This window comes from Typopeltis vanoorti, chromosome 20, assembly GCF_054136105.1.
Source record: "Typopeltis vanoorti isolate ZY-2024b chromosome 20, IOZ_Tvanoo_1.0, whole genome shotgun sequence".
In the NCBI taxonomy this organism is placed as follows: domain Eukaryota; kingdom Metazoa; phylum Arthropoda; class Arachnida; order Uropygi; family Thelyphonidae; genus Typopeltis; species Typopeltis vanoorti.
In genome coordinates this window covers 25,970,764-25,990,966 of record NC_143568.1, presented here as the reverse complement: position 1 = coordinate 25,990,966, position 20,203 = coordinate 25,970,764, and the positions used below count along the sequence as shown (strand labels likewise).

The window sequence follows — 20,203 nt, the reverse complement described above, 5'->3', positions numbered from 1 at the left end:
GCAAAAAATTGAATTGCTTAATTTGGTCAAAAGAAACTTGCCCACAACTAAACTATTTAAATTCGACACAATATTCAAAGCGCATGGATTTCTAGCTTTGAGGCTACCACTATATGGTGCATTAAGTTTTATAACAAGGTGACGGCTGAACTGGATAAGGGAAATGGGTTTACAGTGATACTGCTGGACCTGGCAAAGGCGTTTGACAGGATACCACATGGAATTCTAATCCGTAAACTACAACATATGGGAATGGATATAGGGTTGGTGAGATGGATAGCTGGGTGGTTGATGGAGAGATATCAAAGAGTAGTTTATTCAGGAGTAGAGTCCAAAAAACGGCCTGTGACTAGTGGTGTGCCACAGGGTTCTGTTCTTGGACCACTGCTGTTTAATCTGTTCATTAACGATATAGGGAATGGTCTGAGTGGGACAGTTCATTTGTTCGCTGATGATGCAAAGTTGGGTAGGGCGATAGTGAATGCAGAAGATGTCAAAGTCTTGCAGGATGACTTGGATAGATTGGAGTTCTGGACTAAGGAGAATGGATGTCAATTTAATGTGACAAAATGTAAGGTTATGCATTTCGGAGTGAAAAGATTAGCAGCAGTATACCACATTGGTGGAACTGTACTCCAAGAGATTGATGACGCCAGGGACTTGGGAGTGTTGGTGGATAGGGAGATGAAGTTTAGGGGGCACATTGGAAAGTAGCTAAATCAGCTCATCAACTTACTTGGTTGTTGAAAAATACCTTGACGCGCAGAGAAAAACAAGTTATTGTACCTCTGTACCGAGCCCTGATAAGACCTCATCTCGACTACTGTGCCCAGATTTGGTCACCTCGGTTCCTTCTTGATGGGGAGGAGGTTGAGAGGATCCAGAGGCGAGTGACTAAGATGATAGCAGGTCTATGGAATGCACCATATGAGAACAGGTTGAAGATTTGTGGGTTGCAGAAACTAGTTGATAGGCGAAAAAGGGGAGATATGATTGAGACATTCAAATTGCTAAAAGGATTCTATAGGATTAATTCAGATGATATTTTTGAGATCAGGACTGGTGGTGGGAGAACTAGGGGACACCCATGGAAGCTGGGCAAGAGCGTGGTTAGCAGGGGTGTTAGAGCTGGGTTCTTTATTTTTAGAGTGGTAAATGAGTGGAATAAGCTGCCAGAGTCTGTTGTGGGTGCTATGACAGTGAGCGAGTTCAAGGCAAGGTATGATAGATACTGTGAGAATGTTGAACAGCTGTGTGAACATGATGTTTAGGGCCTCCCTCGATGAGTCTAAGGACTCCTGGAGTAGCCCGTGGTAATAATAATAATAATAATAATAATAATAATAATAATAATAATAATAATAATAATAATATCATTGCGATATTAATGCTATTGAGTATGTGTGGGCAGAAACGAAAAGTTTCATTCGCCATCGCAACGTAACTGGAGATATTGACATGTCGAAACTTTTTAAGCTTTCAGAACAGGCGATTGAAAGTATTACAATTTTCAAAACTGTGGAAAATATTGTTCTCATGTCACCTCATTGGAAAATATGTATTGGGACAGGGACGGAATTATCGAAGAATTATGCGAACCTTTGGTGATCAGTTTAAGTGAAAGTGATGGCGATTCGGACACCGATTCAGATGACTCTGAAGATTAAAAGGATTTGATAATGGTATTTTTTTCCAACATTTTTTTGCATGGGTTTGTTAAAAGAGTGACAACAAGTCATAAATAATTAATCGGTTGAGGACATTAAAGTGTCTCAGTTCTCTCAACTGTAAGTTTAGAATATCTAAGAAATTTTGAAAAAATTTCTGTGTTTCTGTATAATTATTTTTATTTTATAGAAAACTTTCTTAAAAATAAACTTAGTTAAATTTTTGTTTTATGCTATACCTTTTTTAATTTTGTTAATACTCTACGTACGTTTTTCCAACTGTTATAAAAGCAAAATAGTTACACTTTAAAAACTACAATGTCATAAAAGAAAAGATAAATTTTCCGACCTGTGATAATAAATAAACTCATCCCAGAAGCCAGATTGATACCCTATTATCGGAATGGATTCTCCTTTTTCTGACATGCGCAGAAGTGTCGAGGGATCTCTAATCGGTGGGCGAACTATACGTGGAATTTTGAACCACCATGTATACTGTATTTTCGTGAAAAAATTCTTCCATTTCGTGTTTTCGTATATTTGATACACGAGAGAGGGCGTATTGTGGTTGTATTTGCTCACGATTTGGAAGTTTGTTAAACTGTTTGGGAAAAATCGGGATGGCAGGTAATCAGTGGGAAGTAGTTCGAAGTAAGGCTGGTAGAAATCAGAAAGAAAGTACCGATGGACGGAAAAGGCAAAAGAAAAAGCTGCAAGATAAGATGACAAAAATAGATGCTATGCGTAAGTTAACTTATTTAATGTAATGAAGCATATGTTCCAATTTCTGGATGTGGGATATCATTTGATGAACGGGGTCATTGCTCAATTGCCAACTCATCATTCTGTTGCTGCCGTAATAAGTGGACTTAAGTTTCTGACTGAATTTTTTCTTTATGAGCCATTTCTGCATCATTTTACTTTGTAAATAGATTATCATATATCACATTACATGTTATTATGGATGAGGAAAGTTAATGAAATCCCAAAATTAGCATATTGAGGTATCACTATCATTCACTTAGTTATGGTTTAGTTTCCATAATAGTACTATTCTCTTTTTGTTTCATAGTATCATAATGAACCATACTTTAAAAAATTCTTCAGGTTTAGGTACCTCACTTTCTTTAAAACATAAAATTATATTTAAAATTCATTTCAACCGGAATCATTTTAAACAGCGAATTGGCATTTCACATGTATATGTTGTAATTTTTTATCAAATTTTCAGTACAAAAATTTATTTTTCATAATTAATTTAGAAAACAGTTTCAACTTCTCTGTTGAAAGTTTATTATAATGATCATCTGACCTCCATGGAATCAGAGGGTACACACTGTTGAACACAATGCTCGTCTGTGTCTTAAACTTATTCAGTGTGTCTACATTCACAGCACACAAAGGCAATGAATTCCACTTACCAATTGCTCTCTGTGCAAAGAACCTGCTCCTCATTTCTCCCCCCCCCCTTACCATTCTATCAAAAATCTCTTGCATGTCAACCTGATAACAACCCCCCTGGCATATTTTATGTCTTAATCTCATCTCCTTTCTTCTTCCTATTCATGAGGCTTTGCAACTTATGTTTTCTCAATCTGTCCTTGTACTCCACATTCCAAAGACCACTAACCACCTTTGTGAATCTTCTCTGGACCCTTTCCAACATGACAACCAAATCTGTGCACAGTAATCTATATGAGGCATGATGTGATGGCATCATGACCTGTCTATTTCTGCATGCCAGGGTCCTCTGCTTCATTGCTATTATCCGATGTGATGTCTAGACAACTTGTGCAATGTGGTCCATGAATTTCAGGTCCTTGTCCACCATCACTCCTAGATCTCTCATCGCATCTACTTTCTTTAAAGTGTATACTTTGCATCCCATTATTCTTTACCAAATCTCAGAATCATTGAATACATGCTACAAAATGTATAGCAGAATACTTAATGAAAAACTAAAAATATACAATGAAAAAATATTATTAGAATGCCAAAATGGATTTAGAAAAGGACGCTCTATAATGGATGCAGCTTTCTGTTTAAAACTACTTATAGAAAAAAGAAGAGAATTTAATTAGGAAATTCATCTTTTGTTTATAGATTACAAAAAAGCATTTGACAAAGTAATAAGATATATACTGTTTGATATATTACAAAGAATAAATATATCTAATATTTTACTACATGCAATATTGAATATATATAAAGATAATGAAATCGAAATAAATGAAAAGTTGTCTGAAAAACAATTATAAACTAAGGAGTATGAGAGGGATGCCCTCTGTCTCCAACACTTTTCAGTATTTACATTAATGAAATATTAATACAGTGGAACACCTTAAACAACGAAGGTATAGAAATTTCCCGGAATAACAAAATAAATACGCTGTTATTTGCAGATGATCAGGTAATAATATAAGATAAGGAAGACAATTTACAAAGAGCAATATATAATTTAAACATTATAGTAGAACAGTTTGGAATGAAAATTTCCATAGATAAAACTAAAACATTGGCATTTTGTGGACAAACTCCAGTTAGAAGCAAAATAGTTATTAATAATAAAATAATAGAACAGATAAATACTTTCAGTTATTTTGGCTATGAAATATCATATAAAGGAAAAAAAGACATAAAATTAAAAACTTCAAAATTTTTACAGATTATAGTCCTGATAAATAGAACACTCAACCCAAATATATTATAAAAAGAAACATGCTTGAAAATATACAATACTTTAGCAGTGCCCACATTATTATATGGCAGTGAAATTTAAGCAGTAAACAAACAAGATAATCAAATAATAAAAACAAGTGAAATGAGATTTATGAAAAAAACTGCAAAATACAGATTATTAGATCAAAAAAGGAATGAAGACATTTTAAAAGAACTAAAACAATATCAATAGAAGAACAACTAAACAATTATAAACAAAAATAGATTGAATATATAAACCGAATTGCCAACATCCTAAACCAGTGGTCGATATCGACCCCCAGGAGTCGATATAACATTGTTAGGGGTCGATAGAAAAATGTAAGACATCAATCTACAGGTATTATTTAATTCGGTTAACTTGGATTACCTCCATCCTGAATGACAACGCAATTAAGAGTGAATCATGGGAACAGTGACATGAATAGGACCTGTAAGATGGAGAAAGGTCATGAAAATAGTTACGGAAGCCAATCAAGTAGGCCAAAATAACGTATTTACCAATAAACGGATGTCGGTGGTTCCCACCTGGCAACGAAGCACACTCTTCACATTGACAACGTTAGTAAATTGTATACTAAGTTAATAAAAGTCTTATTTTCATATATGTAAGGAAAATTGTATTATTGTTATTTTGTTATCTAAATTAAATATTATATTTTATATATTATTTATCACTCCTATCAAATATGTAATGTTAAGGACGTCAAAAACAAAAATGTATCCCTTTGACGTTAAGCCAATATAATAATATATACTATATTATACATACAATAAACACTGTAACTATAAAATAAACAATCTAAAAACTCACATAAGCATCTTTTTTTGCTTGTCCTATTATAATTACATAATAGTAAAATAGAGGGGGTCGATAAAAAGTCAAGAAACTCTTGAAGGGGTCGACGGTCAAAGAAATTTGGTGACCCCTGTCCTAAACAAATACTAAAATATAAGCCAATTGGAAAGAGAAGGCAGGATAGACCTCAATAAAGGATATTGGATGGATAATGAGACTAGAACAGACCAATATTGTCTATACCCATAATTAGTGTTATGGTGATGATCTCAGAATCCTACACTTTGCACAATTGAACTAACAGTTTCACTTACATGCCCATTCACATTCATGCAGTCTATTCAAGTCCTCCTGTAAGGCCATAACATCCGCTTGACACTGCATTGCTCTTCCCAATTTTGAATCATCTTCAAACAGCTGCATATTACCAGTTAAACCCATCCCAATATCATTGACATACAAATTGAACAACAATGGTCCCAAAATATTGCACCCCTATATACACCTTTTTAATATCTTATTACCTATCTGGCAGCTAGTCACTGATCCAACTCAGAAGTCTTCTATCCAATCCTATCTGTTTCAATTTATTTAACAGTTTGTCGTGTGACAGTCTATCAAAAGCTTTTGCAAAATCCAAGTACACCACTCTGTATGCATTTCACCTGTCCAAGGTATTTGTCACCTTGTTATAGTACATAAGTAAGTTAGTAAAACTTGATATTTCTTTAACTAACCCATGCTGATAACCACAGAGAATACTGCTGTTACTAACCCCTGTATCCTACTTCTCACCAATCTCTCCAGTACCTTGACCACAACTTCAGATTTTAAGACTGGTCTATAATTTTGAAGCTACAGCCTTATGACACCTTTATACAGTGGAACAATTTTGCCCTCCTTCCACTCCCTTAGAACCTGTCCTGTGTTACTCTTATTAAACAGGCATGCCAATGCTACTGCCAATTCCCTGGAACATTGCTTTAAGATGTGTGGTGATATGTCATCAAATCCTATTGCCTTATTGACATCAAGGTTATTTGTTTCCTCAGATACCTTTTGCCCACTCACAGTTAAGCCCTCCTCTCCTATGTTCTCTACACTTAAGTTCCTCATGATTCCACCCTGATCAGGATGAAATATCCTTATAAATTGTCACCGGGTACCTCAACGTCTTCTGCAGGAGTTACCATTCTACCATTAACATCATCTTATCATGAAAAAACTTTAGGATTTTTCTTCGCCTGATCTGCCAGTTTCAGCTCATACTGCACTTTTGTTTTCTTTACTGAGTCACTCTGCTAGCTTGTTCTTTATACTCTTCATGTAACCGATTATTTCCATTATTCATCTTGTACTGCCTCCAGAGTACCTTATTCTTCCAGATTTCATCTTTAAGCTCCTCGTTCATCCATTTTACACCTACCTTATTCAGCCTTTTGGCCTTTGGAATAAATTAACACATTGATGCTGTTATGTATTTCTTTGTCAGTTTCCCAGCAATATTTATTTCCTTACCACTCCACTCCTCATTCCGTGACATAGCTCCATGCTGTCTCCTAAGCTTGTCATAATCACCAGCCTTATAATTCCACATATATCCTTTCCTCACAAAAGCCTGCATATGGCTAGCCACAACATAGGTGATCACTTTCACCAACTGGAGGAAGGTGTGAAACCCCATGCACAGTTACATCCTCTGACGAAATGATTAGATCTAAAACTCTCGATCTGCGCATGCCCTTCTTTATGTGCTGCCTGAGATAGTTATATCTGAAGAACTCGATAAATTCATTTTCCTTATTCTTCCAAATCTCATCTCTGCATTCCAGTCAATACTGCCCTAATTAAAACCACTCATAAAAATTATCCTTCCTTTGTTCACTAATCCAAGTTGTTTATACATTTCTTCATCACCCTCCACATTTCCAGGCCTGTTGCAACAAGCAACTAAATATGCCTTCTTGTCTATTGTCCTGTTACACCACACTGCCTCATAACCGTTGCCACTATTTCTCTCTTTCATGTCTACCTTATGTGGACATAAATCCCTTTGCTATTATCAGCAGCAGCAGCCCCTTCCCCCCTTCATGTCCTTTTTATTCTTGCAAAAAATATGGTATCCTTTCATTTCTATTTTCATTAGAATATCATCTTTTCAGCTGTTTCACTTATTCCAATGATTTTGAGGGCAAATAAACTCAACAGTGAAACAATTCCATCTCTTATTTCTGATACTTTTGGCATTTGTAAACAAACTAATTCATTTTTTGGTCTATAACCAGTCTTATCCTATCCACTTGTTGGTTGTGATTTCTCCACTACACCTGTCCAACCACCTTTATCACCACTTACCACATATATCTGCTCATTCTCAATTTCCCCACCCTTATCACAATATACTTGTCTTCATACACACTTTCATTGCACTTTCAACATCCACTCTCTCTTTGCAGTGTTTCCCTGTCCATCATTCCTCCCCCCCCCCTTTTTTTTTTCTGTTCCTCTTGCATTTCCATTATCTCTTCATCTCTCACACTAGTACTGTTTTCACTGCCAAGCACTTCTTTCTCTTCAATACCACTCTCTGATTTTTTACTTCATCTCTTGCATGCATCATATACACTGCACTTCCACCCAACACTTTCTCTAGTGCACTCGCTCCAAAGCTATTCATGTACAACCTGTCATGCCTTTATTATTTCATTCTTCCTTCAAAAACATGCCATACATCCACAAACTGTACTCTTCATCACACAGCTCTGCTAGCATACCATTCATGATTTTGGCTTCCCTGATGGGGAGCCGAAATCATGTTGCCGAGGTATGACTCGTCATTGTCATACCTCAGCAACATACTGATAACCTTTCCTACTATACTGTTATCTTTCAGTCTTCTCAATAACCTCCTGATATTTGCCGTCACATGCTCTTTATGTCTACTTAGATCATTTGTCCCAACAATCACCACTAACTCTCTTGCTTGTTTCTTTCTCATGTCCAATGCCTGAATTATCCTATTCATTCTCCCTCCTGGATAGCAGACCCCATGGACTCTCATTAACTCTCTAACTATGGAATCTCCATGTACTACTATTCTGGAGTCACTCGTCATCCCTTTTTTTTTTATTTTTTTTATTTAATTCTATTCTCTTGCCCACTTTTATTAGTTTCCACTAAATGTCTAACATCACTCCACATATTCCTCATTTCATTTTTCATTTTCAATGATTGTTTCATCAAATCTTACATTCCGACAATTTCATTCTCTGTTGCTCCCACTGTCTCTTTATCTCATCCTGCCACACATTACTTCCATTTCCTCATTGATACTATCATTTTGCTCCTTTATCATTAACTTTCGATTCTTGCATTCTTTTACTCCCTCAGTTTCACTAGTTTTTGTTTCATTTACACTATCTTCTATTTTTTTCAGTCTGTTTTGCATTTATAGCATCATGGTCTAATAATATATCGCACTTCCTACAAATCCATTAAATGGATATTTAATATTTCACTAAATGGATTAATATTTATAAAAATGGTGATATGTCAGTCATTTTAGTGAATGCTATACTGAACATTTGCTACTTGATAACATTTAGGTAGATAACAGTATAAGAAGTTAAATTAATTTATTAAAAAAAATAAATCCCTTTAGAAAATTGAGCACATGAACCAATTATTATTAAAGTGGGCATCTCCATGGATCAGAATACTTATTTTGTACCAAAACATACTTATCTGCCATGTCCATGTACAGAGGATGATCGGTTAACGAACATAATCCGTTCAAAGACTATGTTCGCTACCCGAATTGTTTGTTAACCGATCATCGATTTATCATAGATTTTTATGGGAATTTGATTAATTCGTTCTGGAGACCCAAAAAAATAAATAAAAAATTATATAATTTCTTACTACGTTCATTTATAATAACAATAATACATACATACACAGTCTTGCATTTTCATCAGTCATGTTTTTTTTTCCTGTTTGTGGGGCATTAAAGAATCTGTCCAATGTCAATTGCTTTTCTCTCTTCTTCAGGATTTTTCAGAAGTGATTAATAGCATTGTTGTTGTAGAGATCCCCAAGCCTATTGACCTCAACCTGGTTTGGGTGCCATTCTAAGACCGTTGTCGGCATTGATCCTCTTTCGTCTTCCTCTTTTTCAGAAGAAAACGCATCTCGCTGAGTTTCTTGGTGTTCTTCATTCAAAAGTTCTTGGAGTTCTTCTGTCGTCAGATCATTTTCATGTTCCATTATGAGCTCTTCAATGTCATCTTTATTCACCTCCAATTCCTGGTCTCTAGCAGTTGTCACAATTTCATCCATAATTTTGTTGTGGACAATATCCTTCTTTTTTAATGAATTCTTGAAATATGAGACAGAACTTCTCAGCTTCTTTTTTATCTGCACTAGCAGACTCACCGTGCATTACCACATGTTTAATGCCAGATCTCCTTCTAGACTTTGTAAACCATCCAGTGGTAGCCTTGAATTCTATCTCCTGACGAATGTGGAATTTGTTTCTTTAGTTCTTCAAAAATTTCTCTAGTCTTCTCTTGAATGATAGTCATACTAGTTACATCTCTTTTCATTTCCCTTTCTTTTATCCAAACTAAAAGCAATCTCTCCATTTTTTCATGGATGGCACATCTTTGTTTCTCAGATGTGATTTTCATTACTCCTTTAGCAGCTTGAGTCTTCTTAATTATATCTTTCTTAGCTAAGATTGTGCCTACTGTAGATCTGTTCAAGCCATACTGCCTAGCAACATCAGACATCTTCTGCCTGCTTGGTTTCTGTGGTGAGCACAGTTCTTGATGCTCCACTCTTTCTATGCCCCATATCATCAGTTTTTTTTTTTTTTAAATAAAAAGTTCAGAAAAGCAGTTACAAAAATTCAGAGAACAGAAATCAACTAGCGCACAAAAAGTTATGTATACAACTGTCAAAGTCTCGTTCCAGAAACCGCTCATAGATGGCAGTAAAATACAGTTCTACAAATCTTACACACAGCTTCACTTCTTCTTGTGTTTGTTCTGTGAGGTGTTTGTTATCCGAACATAAAAATCTTTCGCGAAAGTATTCGTTGGCCGATTTGTTTGCAGTCCGAACTGTTCGTTAACACATCACCCACTGTACTTGTGTTGACTTAAAAAAAAAAGTCCACTGCCGACCCAGGAATCGAGGTGTCGTTCAGGAGCCGTACCACAGGTTCCAGCAGAGTGTCTCGATGCACTTTGGTGGAAGTTTTGATGATGATCTCTCTGAATCTTGGGTGCTATGGCATGTGTTATGTGACCATCCAGGGCATATATCTGATCATTTTGACAGTTGAACAGGTCTTTAGTGGGAAAATCTCATCTGTGAAGTGGATATCTGTGTCTGTTATTTGTGTGCTGCTGGAAAAGTGCCTTTGATTTTTTTACCCTTTTCCACATAAGTTGTGGTGTTAGGAAGTTTCCAGTGGAACGACAATAGGCTCACACTCCCAGGTCATCAGTTAGTACATGTGACATTGTTCTTTGCGAAATGTTCATCTCTTGCGACATTTCTATGTTTTTGCAGGATTATAGCAGAGGCATGCCCTCGCAGTTTTCGCAAACTGTTGCATGCTATCGTAGCATGATTGACTTGTTCTTTGATTGTCAGATACATCTACTGTATCATTATAATGGTTCATAGTCCAATACAGACATACTACTAATCCCGAGTGTTTTTAGCATGTTGAAAATAACAGGTGGCTGCATTTCAACCTTGTGAAGTGCTATTACAACTACAGGATTCGTATTATCTCCCCACTGCATGTCAACCCGTTCAGCTGGACAACTCTCTCTCTCCTGATAAACATGCAAATGTTGGCTGCACACAGCACTGGGATCGTACAGTCCTGTGGTCTTTCTCCTGTCTACCAATGTCTGCAGTCCACATACACTCAATCTATCCTCATAATCTATATTTCATAATCCTGATATCATCTTTGTAACTCTACTTTACAGCCCTTCCACAACTTCTTTATCGTCTTAGAACCCAGGAGATCAAATTTGTACACAGTAGTCCAAGTGGTCATATCAAGGCTTTGTAAAGAGGCAAAATGATTTCAACATCCTTGGATGTCAGTTTTCGTTTCAGCATTTCCATTATCGTCTGAGTTGTATTTGCAATTTTTCCTATGACCCTTGAACTTCAACTTCCTATCCCCATAACTCCAAGATCTATAGCCTCATCATCTACGCCATGCATAATCCACTATTGAATATCTTATCAGCCATAGTGCATAACTTAACACTTACTCAGACTTACAGCCTATTCAAATCAATCTATAAATGCTGTATATCTGATTGCTCTGTCTACCTCTGCATCATTAGCAAACTATTGAAGATCTTCTGTCAGATCCTTCCCAATATCATTAATATATCAATTAAACAAGAATGGTCCAAGGACTGTTTCTTGGGGCACACTGCTTGTCACCTTAAATATACTTATTCAAGTCCATGGCTTATATTCCAGTCTCATATTTTCCAGTTTATGCAACAGCCCTTCATGTAGCATCCTATCAAATGCCTTAGCAAAGTTCAGTGGTATCGTGATGTATCCATTCCCTTTATCCAGTTTAACTGTAATATTTTTATAAAATAAGAGCTAATTGCTCAGACATGACTACTCCTTTAGTAAACCTATGCTGTTTCTTGCAAAGTATAGTTTTTCAACTTATTTCTATATTCCAGCTCATACTGACCTCTCTAAAATCTCCACAATCACTCCAGAGATACCGATTGTTCAATAATTAACACACGTCAGTCTTTGCACCACTCTTTTACAATGGAAGTATCATACATACTTTCTATTCCTGTAGTATCATTCCTGAGCTAAGACTCAAGTTATATAAACGTGTCAAAGGCCTAGCCAGTTTGGCTGAGCATTCCTTTAACATACGTGCTGATATTCCACATATCAGCATGTATGCTGATATGTCCCTAGTGCCAAATTCTTAGCTAGGTTATGCAACAGCTTTGGAACCTCCTCCTCCTGCAGCTCTACCTCTTCATTATATGTAGCAGTAGTATTGTGTTATATACCATTTTGATATATATTAGCAAAGTGAGTGCTTATTATTTGAACCTATCACATCTGCTTCTGACACAAGGATACTGTCTGCATTCAGTGAAGTTATTCTTCCACATTCTTTCTTTCTTTTACTTGAAGCATAACAATATAATTCTTTTGGCTTGCCTTTTGCCTGTTTTTCTTATTCCAACCAAGCTTTCCTGATGCTTTTTTATTTCATAATCCCTCTCACTTGTCTATTCTCACAATATTCCTTCCATATCATATTCATATGAATCTCTTGCTTAATAGGATTGCATATCCATTTTACTCCCATCTTATTTCTTCTAATTCTAGGGACACATTCAGATACTGCATTATTTAAGCAACTTTGAAATTTTAAGCATCATTGCCTGAAAATTATTATTATTATGTAACACCTCCACGGAGTCCGAAGACTCATCGAGGGAGGGCATCTACTCTACAACTCTCCATCCACCACTCACAACTACCTTCATCATCTACATCAACGCCATCTACCACCACTAGTATTTTCACAGACAATCTATGCCCACAGCAGGATTTGAACCCGCAGCCTTTTGGCTGGAGAGCGGATACACTAACCACTTGGCCAACCAAGCCAGCACGATTACAAAGATAAATAATAAATAGCACTTGCAAAAAAAAAAAAAATCAGTAGTTTGTATTTATGCAAAAATCATATAGCCCATGCACTTTTATAAAGAGCGATGCCATTTTTAGGAGCATTCACAAACAGCAGCTGTCTGAGCACTCATTGTGTGAGAGCTGTCTACTCCACTCCAACTCACTATCTCCCTGATTTAATCCTCCAAGTATATACCACTGCTGCCATCAATGCACAGTGCTATCTACCACTACCATCAGTAGTATATTTCTATCTGTAAATTCTATGTGTTCTCTTGGCCGATTTGCCTGTGTGAGATGAAAAACGTGGGTTTCTGAGACAAACACATCATATAAGATAAACTAACTTGCCTTCAATTTTAAGAAGCCTATATAAAGATTCCATTCATTACTATAGAAATCGACCTTTGGCCTGTTGTCCTTACAGTTGCACTGCAGGCAGATCAGCTTTGTAATATCTGTCTGTCCACATCTTGAGAATGGATAAACTGATTTTGATGTAGCTTAATATTTAAAACTTAAGGAAACCTGTCAAGGAATTTTTATTTCTGTTATCAAAATTGAACAGTAATAACTATCACATTACAACCAGAACATTGACTTCATTGTGTGAGTGATACAATCAGCATATTTCCTTCCTCGTCTTTAGATACTGGTGTTTTAATTCCCCATTGAACAAAATTTTCATGTGTTAGGTGTTAACCCCACCCAAATGGCCACTTGGATAAAATATTTCAAAAATACGCACTTCATATCTATATTGAAGAGTGAGAAAGTTAAAATCATAAATATATTACCTTGATATTATAAAAATGAATTAAAAGGAAAACCCATGATGGCAAATGATTCGACATGTAGGCTTGTAGAAGGAATGGATGTGTGTTTTTGGATGTGTGGAGTGAGTTTGAGGGAAGATTGGATTTGTATAAGAGAGACGGCATACACTTGAATGAGTTTGGTATCTGGAGTGTTGAAAAACTAATAACTGGTATGAGACCTAACACGGAGAGTCAGGGAAGCTAAATTATAACGGGTGGAATGGTGAGAGTATGAGTGTAAGAGTGACAATGTTATGTAACTGTGTTAATGATGGGAATGGGCATTATGATGGAAATGATTATGAGAAAAGAATGTTTTCGACTTTGTATTCTTCTGGTTTGAACCCATCCAAACCAGAAGAAAGAAGATGTGCAAAGATGTCTACATGTATAAGGCACTAGAGAACAACAGAGATCTGCAATTTGTCCAATTTAGTCACATGAACTACAGACAAGAGTATCCAAAAAAAAAAACAGGCACGTAACCTGTTATGTCTGTACACAAATGCTAGGAGTATCAGAAACAAAGGGATAGAGTTTGTTCCTCTGGACAATATGTTGGGATCTCAGATTGTTGGTATTAGTGATACGTGGTTATCAGAATCAGACATACTAACTGGTATTGAGTGTAAAGGGTACAGAATTTTTAGGAAGGATAGGAGAGAAAGGGATGTGCTGCTAATGATATTGGATGACTTGAATCCAGTTAAGTATTGACCTATGATTGTAATACTAGTAACAGTATTTCACGTGCCAGTGAGTTTGAAGCCATTTGGTGTGAGGTGGAATCTAACAAGATCAGATACATATTTGGGTGTTACAGGCCTGGTGGATCAGTTGCTAGTGATGAAGAAATGCATCACTAAATAATGACGTTGGGCATGAAAAGAGTTATCATGATGGGGAACTTTAATTATCTAAATATTGATTGGATAGCAGTAAAATCTCATGAGAAGAATGAAACTGAATTTATTGAACTGTTGCAAGACAACTTTCTCAAGCAGCTTGTAACATAAGGAACTAGAGATCAAAGAGTGTTAGATTTGATTATAGTGTCAGAGGGTGTTTCAGTTCATAACTATTCTGCCTCCACTTGGTGACAGTGATCATGTGCTACTCACTTGGGAGGTGGCTAAGTTTATGAATGTTCTATTCAGAAAAGGTTATATGCTGAACTACAAAGCAGAAAATTATGACCAACTGAGGACTATACTTCATCACAATGGTATTGGTTGCTGGATGTCGACAGTGTATGTGGGAAGTGTTTATAAAATACCTTCAAGTGATATCAAAATGTGTCCCTAGAGTTTGAAGAATAGAGTAGGAGTGAAACAGATGTATAATCTAATCGTAAGAAAAAGATGATGTGAAACAAATACTGTATGCATAAGGACAACGTCAGGTATGATAAGTACAAACAGCAGGCCAGAAGAGTCGCAAGTGTTGTATGGAAAGCTAAGTCTGAGTATGAAAAGAAACTGACTCTGCACATTAAAGACAACCCAAAAGAATTCTATCGTTATGCTGCAAGTAGAAGAAAGAATGAATTTGAAAGAATAACTCTACTGAATGCAGATGGTACGTAGGTGACTAATGCAGAAGTAATTGTTCAACTAATCAGCAACCATTTTGTTTAAAGCTATCAACCTGGTATATGCAACATTGAACTCGCCACAACGTTTTCACTTTATGAGGAAACTCATGTATCAGGAGGAAGTATTAGAGTTGTTGCACAAACCGAATAAGAATCTTGTACTAACGTGAAAATATACTTTTCACGTTAGCACAAGAAAAGTATATTTAATATACATATACTGCCAGATATTTCAGTTTGAAAATAACAAATTATCATCAGTAGCTTGATAGAAAACAGTATTTTGCAAGGTAGAATACAAACAATTGATCATTGAAAATTAGAACGAGCCATAATGTTACATCATTAATCATGAGATCATTTCACTGAAGAAAGGTGAACATATGAGTGCCAAATTGTGGAGGCAGCATAAGAGAAGTGGAAGTAACCAATTTCATGAGGTCTACAAAGACCAGGCAAGGAGGGTGACTGGTTGGTGAGAGTAGCTAAAGAGAGGTATGAACAGCAGTTAGCTAATGAAGCCAAAAAGAATCCTAGGGAGTTCTTTCGATATGTAGCCAGCAAAAGAAAGAATGCTTATGGAAGGATGACATTGATTGGAGGAAATGGTATAAAGACAGCTGTTGGAGAATGTGTGGCGGAGATACTTAATGAGCAGTTCATAAAGATCTTTCAATCTTGTGAATGTGATTTCATGGAGAGATTGAGAGCAGTTGATGATAGGGAGGAGAGACTGACTGTAAGTGAGCAAGAGGTGTTTGGGGAGTTGAGTAAACTACATGTAAATAAGGCTGTGGAACTTGATAATATATCACCGCGTATTCTGAAGGAATGTGCCAGAGAGTTGACACCTGCCTTGACATATTTTTTTAATAGGAGTCTTGCACTTGGTGAAGTCCCTAAAGAGGGGAAGGAGGGCAAGATTGTGCCACTTCATAAAGGAGGTGATCAAACTCAAGCATCAAACTATAGGCCTATCTGTGTGTCAGGTGTTGTGGTTAAGTTGTTGGAGAAGCTTGTGAGAACTAGGATCCAGAGTTGGGTTGACAACAATGGTATACTCTTTGATGGACAGCATGGATTTGCTAAAGGGAGGTCATGTTTTAGTAATCTACTTACTTATTACAATAAAGTGACTGCTTCCTTGGACAGAGGAGAAGGATACACAGTAATATACTTGGATTTCGCAAAAGCTTTTGATAGAGTACCTCATGATAAGTTGACAGTCAAACTAGAGCAGATGGGGTTGGATATTAGATTAATGCATTGGATTGGAGACTTGCTATCTGATAGGTATCAACAAGTTGTGTATGGGGGTGCAATATCCAGGAAAAGGAAAGTCACTAGTGGAGTGCCTCAGGTATATGTTTTAGGGCCATTACTATTTAACTTATATATCAATGATATTGGCGAAGATTTGGATGGAGATATTCAGTTGTTTGCAGATGATGCAAAGTTGGGACAAACCATAAAGAGTAGTGAAGATGTTGTGGCCTTGCAAGAAGACTTGAATAAATTGAGTGATTGGGCATGCAAATGGGGATGTGAGTTCAATGTTGCAAAATGTAAGGTTTTAAAATTTTGAAAACAAAGATGGGATGCAGAATTTATGCTTGGTGAGAATATATTGTTGAAAGTAGAGGAAATAAGAGATCTGGGGGTGATAGTGGATAAGGATCTAAAATTTAGGGGACACATCACCAAAATTGTGAAGACAACACAAAGACTTCTGGGAATGATGATGAGAACACTGACGTGTAGAAGTAGGGAGATTCTTGTTCCATTGTATAAGGCTTTGATTAGGTCACACATGGACTATTGTGCCCAGATTTGGTCACCTGGTTTTCAGAAAGATGAAGAGATGTTGGAAAGGGTCCAAAGGCGACTGACTAAGGTAGTTTTTGACCTCTGGAATGTCGAGTATGAGGAGAGATTGAAAAGATGTAATTTGCAGGGTCTAGTGGAGAGAAGGAAGAGGGGAGATATGATAGAGACCTACAAGTTGGTAAGGGGTTGTTATAGGATCAATGGTGGAGAAGTTCTACAGAGAATAGTCGGAGATCAGGGGAGAACCAGAGGTCATCCCTGGAAACTGTATAAAGAGGGTGTGAGTAGGGGAGTGAGAGGCAGGTTTTTTTCGTGCAGAGTTGTGAGTGATTGGAATGCCTTGCCTGAGAGTGTGGTGTCTGCAAGGAGTTTGATTGTGTTTAAGACACGGTATGATGAGATGTGTATGAGATAAAAGGACCTCCTAGATGAGTCTTTGACTCCATGAGGTCTTGTTTAATAATAAAAATAAATTATATGTATAAATTTACAATGTCATACAAAAAACTTAATTTATAAAATCCTACTGAAGATATCATTAGCCAGATGTAGTATCTAGAAGGTCTTAATTAAAAAAATAAAAAAAAATTAATGTGTTATTTGGGTCAAACTTTCTCATATTTTTGACAAGGATAGGCAGTCATTCCAATTCATGTTAGGGTGGTGGAGTAAGGCCTCAGCACTCTTTGAATAGGTGTTTTAATTTATACCGACATCTGTGTAGAAGACTAGTTTTGGACAAGAGAATGTCGTGGTTTTGTCTTTATTCCGTGTTGTGCCAATCCAAACTTATCGGATTTTTTGTGAAGAATATAAGATTGATGTTCTTGTATTTTTTTTTCTATTGGGTGTCTGGTTTGTCCAAAGTAAGAAAGATAGCAGTCACACTGAACTTGGTATACACCAGGAAGAGACATTGTTGAGTGTTTATCTTTAGACAAGGGGAAATAGGTGGATATTTTAGCTTTTCACCTCTCCAGTGAAAAGCTTATATACAATATATAAAAATATAATACTCTCCACCTTGAAGATGCATCCACTCTACTTAAAGCCAAGCTTCCTCCATCTAACATATCTCTGTCTGAAAAGAAAGCTCTACATTTCCTAAGATGCAACACTCTCCTTGTTATCACTAAGTAGACAAGGGAAAAGCTACAGTAATTATGGATTCTTAAAATTACAAAAGAAAATTTTTCTTTTACTACAAGATTGCTCAACATACCAAGAACAGGATCATGACTGCACTAACAGGCAACTGAAGAAATTAAATGTTCTTCTAGATGAAGTTATAAGTTTAGATGCAGACATCATAGAAAGGTTAAATTCTCATTTTGCAAGATCTAGGTTTTGTGGTCTACCAAAAATCCACAAGACACATTCCTTTCCATCCTGCTGTAGACTGTATTGATTCACTACTTACTGCATAGCCAAATATTTAGCAAACTTATTGAAATCACATATACGCAATCTCGCAGTTTTTTTTGAAAAACTTCTGATTTCATAAACAAATAGGAAAAAAGTCTCCCTACAACCTACTGATCTTATGGTGAGCTTCAATGTAGAATCTCTATTCACAAATGCCTCTCAAAGAGACTTTACAACTATTTACTGATATCTTCCCACAAGATATCGTAAAATTATTCAGATTCATAATGTACTCCAGATATTTCTTGTGTCAAAACAAATTCTACAACCAAGTAGAAAGAACTGTCATGGGAAGTTCACTTTCACCTGCTCTAGCCAACTTTTATTTGGAGCATTTAGAAGACATCCTTTTTTCATCTATATACCCTCAACTTCCTTTTGGGCTAGATGTATAGACGACATTTTTGCAGTGTGGCCTCACAAAAGAGATTCCTTACCTTTTAGCCAAAATGAATACTTTACACTCTCGTATCAATGGAAATTGAAAAAGACAACAAATTATCCTTTTTAGACATCCTTCTCATCCACTCACCATCAGGTAATTTAACAACATCAGTTTATAGAAAACTCACTTTTACTAGTCCTTTCTTTTAGGTTTACATGGTGATCCGAATGCATTTTTGAAAATTATGGAGACAACTACCGTGTTTGAATAAAACTTTAGTTTAATATAACTAAAATCTACATTCGACATTTCGACCTTTATGTCAAGGTCATCTTCTGGAGCATACAACTATACACAGGAAACAAGCTATACTACAATCAAACTGGTTTGTTAAAGACACTGACCAACCACTACAACAATTGTTGGTGATAATAACGAAAGCGGATAAAGGCAATGCCACCGTTGTCCTTGACAGGTAATCATACATACTTCAAATGAATCAACTAGTAGCCGATAACAACACATATAAAATGGTAAATTATAACCCAACAAAAAAGATAAAGGATAAAACAGAAAAACTACTCAAGTCCGTCACTTCTTGGCCACCAGACACGGTTAAAAAACTCAAACCCCACTATGCCCACCCCCCCCAGATTATATGGAGTTCTGAAAATACACAAACAAAATGTGCTCCTTTGACCAATCGTGGAAGGAATAGACAGTCCCAATTACCACCTAGCCAAGAAATTAGCAGCAACACTCAAGGAGTTGGTAGGTCATTCCCCTTCCTACATAAAAAACACAACACTTTATAAACAAAATTAAAAACATAACACTCGACAAAGACGACTTATTAGTCAGTTTCGATGTTTCTGCCCTTTTCACTAATGTTCCCATCAATGACACAATTCTCCTACTACAAAACAAATTTCCGCCCGACATTACAGCCCTCTTTGCCCACGTACTAAAGTCCGGTTACTTCGTGTGGCAAAACAAATTCTACCTACAAAAAGAAGGTACAGCCATGGGTTCACCACTATCCCCCCCCCCCCAGTCGCTAACTTCTACATGGAAACCTTTGAGCAAAGGGCTCTTGATTCCACCACGCTAAGACCGACAATCTGGCTTAGATACGTTGACAACGTGTTCGCGATCTGGCCGCATGGGCGACAAATGCTAAACACATTCCTCAGCCATCTGAACAAACAACACGAACGCATACAATTTACCATCGAAATCAAAAACCAA

The 20,203-nt window shown here is 36.5% G+C and overlaps 1 protein-coding gene across 1 annotated transcript in view; it reads left to right on the top strand.

Moving 5' to 3' along the window:
* The first annotated feature begins 2,251 nt into the window (after positions 1 to 2,251).
* Tmem214 (Transmembrane protein 214) overlaps positions 2,252 to 20,203 on the top strand; it is a 367,830-nt gene continuing 349,878 nt past the window's right edge. Inside the window, exon 1 of the mRNA XM_090410284.1 lies at positions 2,252 to 2,411. Within this exon, the coding sequence (XP_090266410.1) occupies positions 2,288 to 2,411 (124 nt within the window). The 5' untranslated portion in view covers positions 2,252 to 2,287. The remainder of the gene's footprint in view (positions 2,412 to 20,203) is intronic.